A 14,352-nucleotide genomic window follows, 5' to 3' on the forward strand; every position below is an offset into this window, starting at 1 on the left:
TAAACCTAAAAAACAAACATAGAAGAAATACAACATAAACTGCATAAACATTTTCCCTCTCTCCCTCAAAATGCCCTCAGGAAAATTTACAAAACTCATTGTAAACGACTGTGTTTGATAATGATCAATGGCGTTCCTTCTAACATTTGTTGGTTAACTAAAGCAAAGTTCCGACTAGCAGGTGAGTTTTTTTATCCATTTGTTTCTTACATGTCTGGTTTTAGTGAAATTATATTTGCTAAAAAAAAGAGTTAAACAACTTGGCTCAAAATGTCATAACTGTGTACGAATTAGTTGCAAACGATTGAATTATAAATCTTTAAGAATAGTTTCTGATAATCGTGAAGATAAAATTAAATTCGTTAAAAATGGCCTGAGTAAACAATCGTTGGATGATATCTTACGATCTCTTGAGACACATCGAAGCAGATATGTGCAACTTGAGATTCATAATTTGTGGATACTATTCTAAAATGAAAGTGCACAATTTAGTCTTTGGAATCTGACTAAAAAAGACCATGTTTGTCAGTTTATAAGAAAAGTGGATGGGAAGCCTATCCTTGACCTATAGAGGGCAATCAAGCCGTTACTAGACGTAAAACTAGAGGAAGATGTGAGCCACAATCACAACTACTAGTAAATATTTGTTTATTTTGTTGTTTTTTTATCATTTGCATTATTGCATTTAGTGGTTTGATTTTGTATTTAATCATTATTTTTCTTCTTTTACTGTTTATTTTTTCTAATCACTATTTGATTTTTCTTTGTATTGTTTGCTTTTGAATTATTGAGCCACAAGCTTTACGCATCATTTGACAAGTATGCCAACCCATTTACAGTTATTTCTCATTATTTATGTCACCAAGATCTTTAAATATGAGCTCTTTTTTTTAAACACTCATAACTTATTTTTGAAGATTATTCCAATAGTAGCATCTTCGAGTAAACAATTCAAAAATATTTATGGGCTTCTCTAGGTTTCACTATGGAAAGTATAAGGAGTTCGTTCACGCAGCTATAAATCTTGGTCGGGTCATAGCAGAGAGAAAACTACACCTTGTATATAGAGGAGGTGAACACGGGTTATCAAGGCTGGTCTCAGAAGTTATTTTTACTAGAGGAAGCCAAGTACTAGGTATTATCCCAAAAGCCATTAAACTTCTAAGATGCTTGTCTGGCCCACCAATTGGAGAAGAATTAGTGGTATCAAGTATGCATGAGAGAATATCTTAAATGCTAAATTATGCTGATACTTTTATTTTCTTGGTAGGAGATATCGCAACTCTTGAGGCACTGATTATATTTGCATCTTGAGCTCATTTGAATATTCATAAAAAATCTATCAGTTTGTTAAATGTTAATAATTTTTATGATGGATTGCTAACTTTTATTAACCATATAATTAAGAATAATTTTGTTTCACCTGCTGTATAAAAAAAAACTCTTTATTTGTGCTTATACTGCTAATGAGTTACTTAATCTTTTATAAGCTTATATACTAAAGCCAGATTTTAAGACTTATGCGCTAGATTGGTCGACTGATGATGGTAGTAGCAGTAGTAGTAAGAAGTGCAAATTAGATTTAACTCTCCGTTTGTAAATATTTTTTGTTGCAGTGTTCATGTGATGTCTTTTAAACTCTTCCCCTTTCCTTTTAAAACATTGAGGGTAATGTCTCGTTCAGGTAAGGGGAAATGAAATAGTTGATTAAAAAAACCAAAAAAAAATTGTCTAGGATGGATGTGTAAAAAGTCACAACTTTTGATACGCATCCTAATAGTCTTGTTATATCATATTTTGATTTTGAAATTTATAGTAAATTGTTTTTGTTCCCTTTTCTTTGAATTACTCAAATTTGTGAACTCTCTAATTGGTTATTAAGTCATTTAATTGTTTAGTCATTTAACCGGTATTATTAAATCATTCTTCACACACACATTATGACACATACTAGTGGGTTGTAAGTTAAAACTTTTATAGCATTTAGTTATTTTGATTTACTTTGGATAATATTTAAGGTAGTAGAAAATGTATATTGTAAAAAAAAAGAAAAAATATTTGAATATTTTTAATTTTGCTATATCTAGAACCTAAGTAATTAAGTCCATATGGGTGTTTCAACACCTAGAGCCCTAAGACCAACTGGTTTGGGAGTCAGTAGCTTAAAGCTCGCTGCATGTGTTATAAATATATTGTTTGCTTATTTATTAGAAACCCAAATAATTAAGTCTATAGGGGTGTTTCGACACCTAGTGCTCTAAGACCAACTAGTTTGGGAGTCATTGGCCTAAAGCTTGCTACATGGGTTATAAATATATTGTTTGTTTATTTATTAGAAACCTGAGTAATTAAGTTCGTAGAGGTGTTTCAATACTTAAGGCCCTAAGGCCAACTGGTCTGAGAGTCACTAGCCTAAAGCTCGCTACATGGGTTAAAAATGTAATATTTTAAAATATGTGTGAGTAATCTACTACCTAAAAATAGAATTTCTAATGAATTTTGGAATAAAAATGTTGTTTTCTTTTAATGAAGCCCCATAAGTATTGCGTTAATTACTTGAGTACAAAAAAAAGTTTGATGATAATTTAGATAATGAGTTAACAATAAAGAGCTAAAGAAATGTTAGGATTGACCGAGCACTGCTTGGATAATAAAATAAGCTTATAATATATATGAATGCATTGGATAGCTATCAATTTTGACTAAATCTCAACCATTCATGATTCAATGGCCACGATCGTGCCACGTGGCAATGGTTGGTGAAGCAAGTTGTAGGATCCAAACCTTTGTATTCGGGTCAACCCGATCCAACCATTAACCTGCCAAATCTCAACCATTCTTTGATCGAATCGGATGCTTCACATCATGCCACATGTAATATTGACTTTTGAAGTTTGACCAACCATTGGATCTCAATCTAAAGGTTGTGAGGAATACATGCATAAAGTTTATGATGGACCGCAACACACTGGATTATGAATGTATTTTTCTATTAATAAAGTCTCATTTTTATGTTTTGGGCATCTCTCTTACTCGCAATTTCTCTTAATTTCCCTATAATCTTATTTTTCAGGTGTGTTTTAATATTTTGTATAATTATTTTTTAAATAAATTTTGTTTTATTTTCAATTTTAGTTGTTTTTATTCCTTTTAATTAAGAGTAATTTAATTTTAATAATTATTTTTATTTCAATTATGGTTAGCCAAATAATCATAGTTAGGGTAAGGTGAAACTCTTAGGAAATAAATACGATTTAATCAAATTCTATTTTTAATTATATAAAATAAATTATTTTCTATTTAATTTTATACATATTTTATATTTTGAAATTTTGATTTATTGTAGACAAACAAGAGAGTTTGGCACAATAAATTCTTAATATCTTAATATAAGGTATGGTAAAATGGTATTTTGACTTATTGTAGACAAATTAAACTTTGACACAATAAATACTTAATCCATAATAAAATTAATGGAAAATAATAATAATTTATATAATTAATCTTTTGGGGTAATAAACCTAAATAAAAAATGGCAAAAAGAATTTATTAAATTTAATTTACTACTAAAAGCGGATCTATGACCCTAACTAATTTAATTTCATAATTTCACTTAAATTAAGTTGCATATATTCAAGTTTTAATTTATTTTTTAGATAAAATAAAATAAACAAATTAAATCTTTTCTCCGTGGATCGACCTCGGACTCACAAAATTATAATATAACAAGACACTCTTATACTTGAGAGTTAAAAATTATTTTTAAGTTGTGTCAATAGTAAATTAGGACATATTGATTATAATGTCTGGCATAAGTTAATTAATATGAATCATATACCCACTTTCCAAATTGATATGAAACATAAGTGTGAATCTTGTGTTGAGGTGTCATTTCAAAGAATTGAAAAGAACACTGAATCACTTGACTTAATACACAGTGATATATGAAATTTAAATCTACATAGTTGAGGGGTGGTAATAAATATTTTATTATCTTTATCATAAATACACAAAATTTGGTTATGTGTATTTGTTAAAAAGCAAAGACGAAGTTATAGAGAAATTTGTGCTCTATAAAAATGAAGTTGAGAATCAACTAAATAAGAAAACTAAGGAGTCAGAACTGATATAGGTGGTGAGTATGTTGTCCATTTAAGTCACTTTGTAAACAATAGGAAATCATACATCAAATCACAGCCCTTTATTCACCTCAATCCAATAGGATCGTTGAACAAAAAAGTCATACCTTAAAAGAAATGATGAATGCAATGTTGATAAGTTCTTCGTTACTCAAAATATGTGAAGGAAAAACTATTTTATTAGTTAATTACCTTTTAAATAAAGCACCCTAGAAGAAAGTAGGAAAACCCCTTATGAATTATGGAAAGGTAAAGTACCTTCTCACAAATACTTACAAGTGTTCGAAAGAAAGTGAAGACAGCAACAAAAACTATAAGCTGTGTTTTCAATAGTTATGAACATAATAGTAATGTTTATCGATTTCTTGTATATGAGTCGAATATATCATATATTCATAAGAATACGATAATGAAATCCAGAAAAGCTTTTTTTTTTAAACATGTATTTCCATGTAAATTCAAAAAGCATTCAAGTTCGATTAAATGAACACATGAGACTATCACTGAAGATAGTGAGGACCAAGAAAAGACGAGGTTCCAAATAGTAAACAAGAGATTCAATTTTGAACGTAGACATAGTAAAAGAGCTAAAAAGAAAAACTCTTTTGGTTTAGATTTTCTGATTTTTTAACTAGAGAGTGAACCACAAAGCTTTATGAAAGTTTTGAAGTTCAGTAGAAGTCACTTTGTGAATAGATGCTATTAATAGTGAAATTGAATCCATCTTACAGAATCATACCTAAGAGTTAGAAAATCTTCCTCCATGACACAAACCTTTAGGATCCAAGTGGCTTTTCAAGAGGAAAATGATAGTTGATGGATCAATTGATAAGTACAAGACTAGACTTGTGATAAAGGTTATAAGCAACAAAAAGACCTTGATTACTTTGATACTTATTCTCTTGTAACGAGAATAAATTTCATAAGGATGATACTAGCAATTACTGCACTAAGTAATTTACAAGTATATTAAATGGATGTAAAAACAGTCTTTCTAAATAGAGATTTAGATGAAGAAATCTATATAGAACAATTTGAAGGCTTTATAGCTCTAAGACAAGAAAAGAAAGTATGTAAATTAGTCATTATATAGCTCGAAGAAAGCACCAAAACAATGGCATGAAAATTTTGACCAACCTAGTTGATTGGATATTCTAAAAACTAGGTTCAAAGGCACAATTTAATTATAAAATACCTTGCTAGATCATGAAGGGATTACCTTCCTATCTATTCCTATGATGAAAACAGTGATGCTCATAGAAAGAAAAAGGTGCCCTATGCTTTTAATGACTTTTTATGCGTTAGGAATCTAAGTAGCGTAAGATGGTTATTTTCTTTATTAAAAAATCACCTATATGAAAGAGAAGTGAAGCTGCTTTAAAGGGAATTGTCAGGGACTCAATTCTTAAAAACCTATATATTGGCTTCCATGTTCAATTGCAAAACACAATAAAATCTAAGTGATTTTCATCTCTTCTCTCTTAAGCAAATACTCTCTAACTTTAGGCTTCAACGTAATAGAATTCAAACACTTGTTGAATTTTGCAAGAATAGAAATTTTGTGCTACAAACATTATTCAAATCTATTATATCTTACAAGACAAATGCCAATGTAACTCAAGCATCATTGTGAAAGTGACAAATTTATTTTAAGGACATTGTATCTTTATAGGCCTTGGGTTAGTGGTTTTTGTTTTATTACATATAACTTTGCTATTATTTTATTTATTTATTTATTTATTATTATTATTATTATTATTATTATTATTGAAAAAAATATAAACTTGTGATAAGGAATAAATGTGTAAGAGGCTTATTAATAAGCTAAAGAGCACTAGAAAGGCTTTGTCACCAAAGCTATATATATTACATAAGAAGTTTGGAACTTAAGCATGATCATTGTGACTCCTACAGTCTTTCCTTGAGAAGCAACTAGTGTATTTTTATATACAAATAGACGGTCTTATATCACTTACTAATTAATAATAGTATAACAACACTTTGTTTCACTGCCACTCCTCATACACATGTCGCTTCTTCATTGCTTAGTTCAAATTTTAACACCAACAAGAACTCATCGTTTTCACTTTAATTATAGATTTCATAGAATTTTGTAAAAGGTTGGGCTATTTTGTACTCTAATTTATAATTCAACCAATTTTACACTTTCTTTTCTTGGATAGTTTTCGCTTGAGTCCTTGTTATTGCAAAAATATCATAAGTTTTTTAAATGCATTACTTAAATCCTTCCAAATTTAAACTTATTTCAGGTGCCAGAGCGAATGAGCTTCTCTCAAGCTATTTTTCATTTTTTTTCTTTTTGATAACTGTTGGTCTTACTGTGCAAATAATGAATAAAATCTCAAATTTGATTGATGGTTTAGGCATCTGAAATATATGCAAGACCAATGAGCAATGAATATAAATGGAGGAGATCCGACTATGTAAATGGAGGAGGTCCGACGGATGAGAAAAGCATACACATATGCCTAGCTTCTGGATGAAATCAAAACCAAATCTTGTTAAGGATATTTTATCTATGCTGGAGTTAGGGTTGGCTAGGGTTGGCAACGAGACGGGACAGGCCAAGATTTGTCGATCCTGAACCTGCCCAAATAATAAATCGAAACAAAACTTTGCTCCGATCTTGTCTTGACTGGGATCCCAAATCCCGATCAGATCCCAAATAGTCCAAGATGACATGCGGTTTTTTTCATACACTGTTGACTTAGCAAAACACGACATGTCATATGCCTGTATCCGCCATGTCATATATATTATTTATTAAAGACAACTTATCATACACATATGACCTACATGTTCGATATATGCAATTCATTATACTGACTTATCATATATTTCTAAAAACCCAAATTTTCATCCCAATTAAAATTTTCAAACACCATGAATCTCGACCCAAATAGTAAATCGGGATAAAATTTTGTGCCAAATCCCATTTCGAACAGGCCGAGATCGGAAGCGGGGAATTCTGCCAACCCTACTTGGAATTGAGCTTTCCAAAAAGCTTACTGAAAAACAATGAAACCTGCTTTTAACAGAATCCAATTTCTACTTCAACCTTTTCAAGATCCATTTGCAGCTATTTTTCATTTTCTAATTCAAAAACCGTAAGACAACAAGATTTACCTATGGTCATGAGGTGATACCCTTGTCGCTAGTACAACTCAATTCAAATTTAAGTCAAGTTGGAATAGTTTGACATAAGAACATACGAGTTACAAAAAGAGAACAAAACGTTCAAGGTAGATATCAAGATTTTACAAAAGGATATATGTCAACACACTGTGCACCTTGCGGCTGAAACTTTCTATACATAGTTCTTCAAAATAAACAACTACTATCAGAACCCTTCACTGCTTCCTTTGGAGCTCTACGGCATCAAAATCAGCAAATCAATAACTAGCTAGATCAATTACAAAGTCAAAGAGGGTTAGGGAAGTCACTAGTCCTTCTAACATTGCACACTGATCACTGGATATGTAAATTATGCTGGTATTATTAATACTTATAAAACTGCTTAACCAATAGCCAAAATTAAGCAATTAACCAATTAAACAAACTGGAAAATAAAGAAATCAACTCCAGTAACTTATAATATGAGAAAAGTAATTTGCTTACCTCCTTACCTCCTTTCACTTTGTTCCAATTCTGCGTTCTCTACATGTGATTACAAAACCAACTTAAACCCAGTACATAAGAAATCATCCCTGTGCAAAACAATAATGATCCATACATGAGCACCTCAAAAATCAAAATACAGAGATTACTACTGCATTATACTAGTTCTTAACATTGAAATTGTAACACAACAGAGATAATCTTAACTTTGCTTCCCTCATGGAATTTGCAAAGCATTGTAAATGTTTAGCCAAATCTAAGAGATGGAACGAAACTAGAAATTCCAACTCCTAGCATACGCTATTAAGAATCCATTATAGAATAAAAATTTGTTTACGACAAAAATAACAATTACGAGAAAACAGTTTAAACACATATACAGATATAGCTGTTCTACCTTTTCTTCTTATGTCTCTTCTCCTTTTCCTCTAGGTTTCGCCGCTTCATGCCATTGATTCCACCACCACAACCACCACCTTTATCACTTAGAGGAACAAGGCTTGCCATACAGATCTCTGTATCAACAAAATCCAGACCATGAGTGTCAATCTTTACAGTCCTGAGACTATTCGTCTCTAAATCGAACCATACAAGTTTCTCCCTTCTCACTTCCAAGAGGAGCTTGACACCATTCCTTGAATAACCTAAAGGTCTCAGAAATAAAAAGCTTCTTGTTGGTGTTGGCTCCTGAACTGAAAACAACTTAGTCCAAGATTCTTTAACCGCATGTTCCTTCATCATCCACATGTCAACATAAACTAGGTTGTAGAAACGGAAAACACATAGACATCCCTCCAAACTACCCACATCCACATGAACATTCGCATAGCTAACGTTAACAGAGTCAGGCAGTGGCAACTGATAAAACTCCTCAGCCACCAGATCAAAAGCCACAATGACAGACCGTGTGGAGCTCTTAGGAGATACCCAATGTAGAGCACCACCAGCAAGCACACCATAACCTTTCCTAAACAAAGAATGATAAAGGTAATCGTAGAAATCACGAAGAAATCTAGGCAAGTTACTAATTCTTCTCCAAGAGTTGGTCTTTAGACTATAGACTTCGACTTCAACATCATCACCATCGTTTCCCTTGAAATGTAACACTCTAACTAGTTTATAATCATCATTAATTTTGTCTTGCCCAAACCCATAAAAAGTAAAAGCACTCGGAAACCCAACAAGACAGGGTGGGAGTGGGAGTGTTTTCAACTTTCTAGTTGATGGGTTAAACAGAGCAAGTTCCTGTACAGAATTACACAAAGCGATCAAACCGTTACACGAGCCAAGAACTTCAGTCCCACTGCCGATATTCAAAGGGTGGTGGTGGGGTTGAACCCCAGTACCAAGCGTAAGCGTATCGAAGTCTAAAGCGTAGAGATCATGTGCACCTTTGAGAATGAGCCTGCGATTGGACCTGGTCGTGATGGAATGGTTGAGATGCAGCTTGATGAAATCTTGACTGTCGATCAAGGAGCAGCATGTTTTTGAAACGCATCTGAAACGCAGGAGACTCTTCACTGGTTGTCTGCAGAAAATACCTGTGATTATATCCAGTGGAATTTTCTTAGACATTTTTCACTTCATGCATTTGCTCCAGTTTTTTTTTTTTTTTTTTTTTTTTTTTAGGGGTGAAGTTTCTTGCTTGGCTGGTGACTAAATTAGTGGCAGTGGTGTCAACTTTCAAGTGTGGTGGGATTGTGCTGAGCAGACCTCTTGCTTACTTTTTAAATTTTTAAGATTTTGTATTAGAACATGGTTAAAAATTAAAAAAAAAATTATTAAAAAAATGTGAAATGTAATCTCAATTAAATCAATTCGTCGGTAAATTCAAGTATTGAAAAAGAAATGACAAAACATTCCTTAATTTTTTATATTTAATCTATTTATAGTTTTTAAAATAAGAGTTTATGCGATTAGATTATGTTAGAAATTGCCAGAGTTTTCCTTTAAGCCCTTTGTCTTTGAAAGGAACCTAGATAGAAAGTTTATGAGGATCTCTGGTGGATCCAGATTGGCACTCGCAAGTTGGGTGTGGTTGGGGAAATCTCTTAAAAATAATAACAGAGATTTTGCTTAGGGGTTATTGAAGTTTAGGAAAACATATGAAGTAAAGTTAGTTGATGGGGAAGGTAACAGTATTAAATAGCAATCCTTAGGTTTAAAAGGGAAGAGATGGATGATGATGAACTCATACGTAGGTGTGAAGCTATAACCTTGAATTCAGAAGAGGAGAATATGATTAGCTTCATAGGAAGAATGAAAACAAAAGGAGAAAAATTAGTAGCACACTATCTGGTTGGGAAAATTCTTCATGCTCGGAGTGTGCCCCGCAAAGGGCTAAGGGCAGCCATGCAGCAAGCTTGGAGATCTACGAAGGAGCTGAAAGTGGACAGTTTAAGGGACAACATCTTTGTCTTCAAGTTTGCTTTAGCAAGTGAAAAAAAAAAAGAATTCTTTACGAAAGGTCGTGGCATTTTGATAGATCGCTAATGATACTAGCAGAACTAATTGGTGTTGGGGATATAAAAAAACAAGCTTTCACTCACACTCCCTTTTAGGTGCAAATTCACAACATGCCCATTATGTGCATGGATAAGGAGATTGTACATGAGATAAGAGGAAAAAATAGTAAGGTGGAAGAAGTGGAAATAGATGAAACAGGGGAGTGTATTGATTCTTTTGCACGCATTAGAGTTCTGGTGGACGTCATACAACCATTAACCAAACGTCTGGTATTAAAGTTGGAAGATGGAGAGCAACTGTCAATGAGGGTAGCCTACGAAAGATTACCAGAGTTCTATTTTTGTTGTGGAAGGATTGGGCACTAATACACAGATGCCTTGACTATAAAGGGTAGCCAAATGATGAACTAGCCTTTGGAGCATGGATGAAAGCAGAAACTAAAGCAGAACGGTCAAGGAAAAATTGAGCTAAGGAACAATGAAGAGCATTTAATGCAGCATTGGAAAACAATGTGAGTCAAGAACAACCTTGTGAAGAAACGGGTCAGCTTAACCTGAGAAAAAAGATTACACTCGGGTTAAACCAACCCGATACAGATGGGAGTATAGAGCCAATAAGGATCAGCCATGTGGAAAGATTAGGTGAGGGCTCATTAATTAAGGACGGCAATATGGTACAGGCTATAGCTCAAATTCAAAAAGTAGTTGCAACAGATATAGGGGTGGTGCCTAGAGAAAAGAAAACTATAGCTGGAAAAAAATATAGAAAAGAGGCGGGAAAATGGAACGAATGGTGGAAATGAGACAATGAGCTTGTTGGGCCTTGAAATTTCAGAGCAAAAGATGGGTTGTGAACAAGTACTTAAAAGAATCACACCTCTGGCCAAAATACAAGAGTTAAAAGAAAGAAATGGAAGTTACAAGTTAGAGAAAGGGCAGTGACATGAATGTGTGTTATTAGGCCAGTTTCACTAAAGAGAGCTATGAGGGATCAGATAAGACGAAGCCTAGAATGTAAAAAACTGAAGCTAGGGAGTCCAGTAGTCTCGCAGGCAAACCAGATTTAAATATCCTCTACAGCAACAAAGCTCAAACTGGTGTGGGAGGAGGAAATAAATGTCTTGACATAAAATGCGGGGATGTCTATTGAAAATTTATCGACAGAGGCTGGGAAGCAACCCTGCCGACAGCCATAAAGCTTATAAGTTAGATCGTTCGAGGTTTGGGGAATCCTCGAACGTGCCTAACCTTTAAAAAAATTCTCCACCCAAGCCTCAACTTTTGTTTCTCTGTGAAACTAAGTTGAAGACTGAACAGGTTAAGCAGACATGCAAATAGCTACAATTAGAAAATTGTTTTGGTGTAAATAGTGTTGGAAGAAATAGAGGCCTAGTTCTCTTGTGGAGAGCTAATATTGATGTTCAAATTTGCTCTTACAGTAAGCACCATATTGACTTCCAAGTCCAAAGTACACGAGATAAAGTTTAAAGAGGCACGGGGATATATGGGCATCCTGAAACAAACTAGAAAAAACACACATGGACACTAATGAGGAGATTAGCATGTATGTCCACTCTCTCATGGCTATGCTTTGGAGATTTCAACAAGATTCTTAGCTTAAATGAGAAGAATAAAGGGTTGGATAGAAATGTTGTTGTAATTGCTGAATTTAGAGTTGTTGTTCGTGATTGCAAGCTTTTTGACTTAGGAATCAGAGGATACCCATTTACATGGTCAAACAAACAGTTTGGACAATGTTTGGTTGAGGAAAAGCTAGATAGGTTTATGTGCAATCAAGGGTGGAAAACTGAATTTTATGACGACCTGGCCACAAATTTAGTTCATTGAGAGTCTGATCATAGCCTAGTCATGATGGAGATCAATAGGAGACAGAGGAGCCTAGTGTATGAAAAGAGAACTTTCACTCGAATCCATTGTAAAGACATGTAGAGCTCTTACGAAAGATGTAGGAACATTGTAAAAGAGGAGTAGTCCAAATGGCAGACCAGCAAAGATGCAAGTTTAGTCCATATGTTTCAAAATGTTGCAAAAGTCAAGGGCACAACTAATTCTTTAGAGCCAAGAAGAGCTTGGTGGCAGAGATAAGAAGCTGAAGGAGCTAGTAAAGAGGTTGAAGCAAGCTAAAGATGTGGGGGAGATCAATATGAAAAGGGGAATAAAATCGGGAAGATTAAAAAGAAAATTCAAAGTATGCTGATGGATGAAGAGGTGTACTGGAAAAAGAGGTCGAGAGCTGATAGGTTGAAAGAATGGGACAAGAACATTAAATTTTTTCATGGCAAAGCATCTTCAAAAATGAGAAAGAACAAGATTGAAGGCATTGAAGATAATTCAGGAAATTGGTTGGAGGATACGGGAGATATAGAGAACAAATTCTGTGACTATTTCCAGGATTTGTTCACCACTTCACAACCAAATGAGGCTCAAATAGAGGCTGCTTTGCAAGGAATAAGCCCCAAAGTTGACTTTGGGATGAATGCTTTCTTGGAACAACCTTTTGCAGCAAAGGAAATCCAATCAGCACTCTCACAAATGTACCCAACAAAGGCACCAGGTCTGGATGGGTTACAAGTTGTGTTTTTCCAAAAGCACTTGGAAGTTGTCCAAAAAGGAGTCATTGTAACCTGCCTTCATGTTCTAAATCAGTAAGGTACCGTTACTCTACTAAACCACACATACATTGCGTTGATTCCCAAAGTTACTAAGCCTAGAAAAGTCACTGACTACAGACCAATCAGCCTTTGTAATTTGATATATAGAATAATAGCCAAAGTCATAGCTAATAGGTTAAAACAAATCATACATCATACTATATCACCAATACAGAGTGCCTTTGTACCTGATAGATTGATAACAGATAACATCATTATTGGTTATGAGTGTTTACATAAGATTAGGCATAGCAAAGGGAAAAAGAAGGTTTCAGTGGCTCTGAAGCTAGATATAAGCAAAGCTTATAACAAGGTTAAGTGGTCTTTTTTTAGGCATACTATGGAAAGACTAGGCTTCTCCAATAAATTGATAAATTTAGTTATTGACTATATAACTAGCTCCTCATTTTTAGTCATTATTAACGGAGCTGCAAAGGGCCTTATACACCCTCAAAAGGGTTTAAGACAAGGGTGCCCCTTATCTCCCTACTTGTTCTTGATATATGCAGAGGTGTTTTCGAATATGTTTCTGCAAGCAGAAGAAAAAAGGCTAATTCATGGACTGATATTTATTAGAAATCTTATAGTCTCCCATTTACTCAGTCTCATAAGGCATTTAAAAAAAATTTTGATTGCTATATGTCAGCTTCGAGACAGCTCCTTAATCTCGAGAAGTCCTCTATGTTCTTAAACGGCAAAGTTTCAAAAGAGTATGTGGTAGCAATTAAAAATATTTTTCAACTCACTATAGTCTCCAGACATGAAAAGTACCTGGGATTACCATCAATAGTGGGCAGAAAGAAAACAAACTTCTTTAATGAGCTTAAGTTCAGGGTCATGAATAAAGTATCTAGTTGGCAACACAAGCTATTTTCTAGTGGAGACAAAGAGGTCATTATTGAGGCAGTCTCAGCTTATACCATGAGCGTTTTTAATATCCTTCTAGGCCTTTGTAATGATATCCAGAGAGTCATTGCAAGGTTCTGGTGGGGGTCAAAGAATGATAAGAAAGGGATCCATTAGGCAAATTAGGAAAGAATGGGTTGTGCTAAGAGTAGAAGAATGGTAGGTTTTAGAGATATGCTAAGCTTCAATCAAGCCTTGGTTGCAAAGCAAGGGTAGAGGCTAATTCAATACCCGGATTCGCTGATGGCTAAAGTTATGAAGGTCAAATACTTTAAGCAAATTAATTTTTTGCTAAAACAGGTGTTGGGTATAAATACTAATGCTATTAGTGTCAATGTGCAAGTGTACACAACAAGTAATAAAATGATGAGTATTCAAGATCGTCTCCACAGGGATTGATGTTATTAAATTTGCTACAGCAATCTCAACAGTGCAGATTTTGTGCTAAACTAAAATAAAACAGTTAGTAACTATTATACTAATTAAAATAAAAACGCAATAAATAAAATGCAACAAAGTAAATTATCACGT

The 14,352-nt window shown here is 33.7% G+C and overlaps 1 protein-coding gene across 5 annotated transcripts; it reads right to left on the reverse strand.

Moving 5' to 3' along the window:
• Window positions 1-7,233: 7,233 nt before the first annotated feature.
• LOC102628640 (F-box protein CPR1-like) lies at window positions 7,234-9,545 on the reverse strand. Of its 5 annotated transcripts, none has more exons than XM_052443044.1 (3): window positions 8,176-9,545; window positions 7,787-7,867; window positions 7,234-7,530 (listed from the first exon to the last, which is right to left on the reverse strand). In XM_052443044.1, the coding sequence occupies exons 1-2, from the start codon at window positions 9,351-9,353 to the stop codon at window positions 7,828-7,830; spliced, it is 1,218 nt and encodes a 405-aa protein (XP_052299004.1). In that variant the 5' UTR covers window positions 9,354-9,545; the 3' UTR covers window positions 7,234-7,530; window positions 7,787-7,827. The 5 variants fall into 5 exon arrangements, with proteins under 5 accessions (XP_052299004.1, XP_052299003.1, XP_024955372.1 ...); XM_052443043.1 differs by having other exon boundaries at window positions 7,234-7,559; window positions 7,779-7,867; window positions 8,176-9,542; XM_025099604.2 differs by having other exon boundaries at window positions 7,779-7,867; window positions 8,176-9,541.
• Window positions 9,546-14,352: the final 4,807 nt, after the last annotated feature.

The sequence above is a fragment of the Citrus sinensis genome, chromosome 6 (genome assembly GCF_022201045.2).
Source record: "Citrus sinensis cultivar Valencia sweet orange chromosome 6, DVS_A1.0, whole genome shotgun sequence".
Classification (NCBI taxonomy): Eukaryota; Viridiplantae; Streptophyta; class Magnoliopsida; order Sapindales; family Rutaceae; genus Citrus; species Citrus sinensis.

Coding starts and splice junctions, on each gene's coding strand:
- LOC102628640 (XM_052443044.1), bottom strand. CDS start 9,353: ATGTCTAAGAAAATTCCACTGGATATAATCACAGGTATTTTCTGCAGA. Junction 7,868..8,175: donor AAGAGACATAAGAAGAAAAG/GTAGAACAGCTA, acceptor TGTTTTGCACAG/GGATGATTTCTTATGTACTG.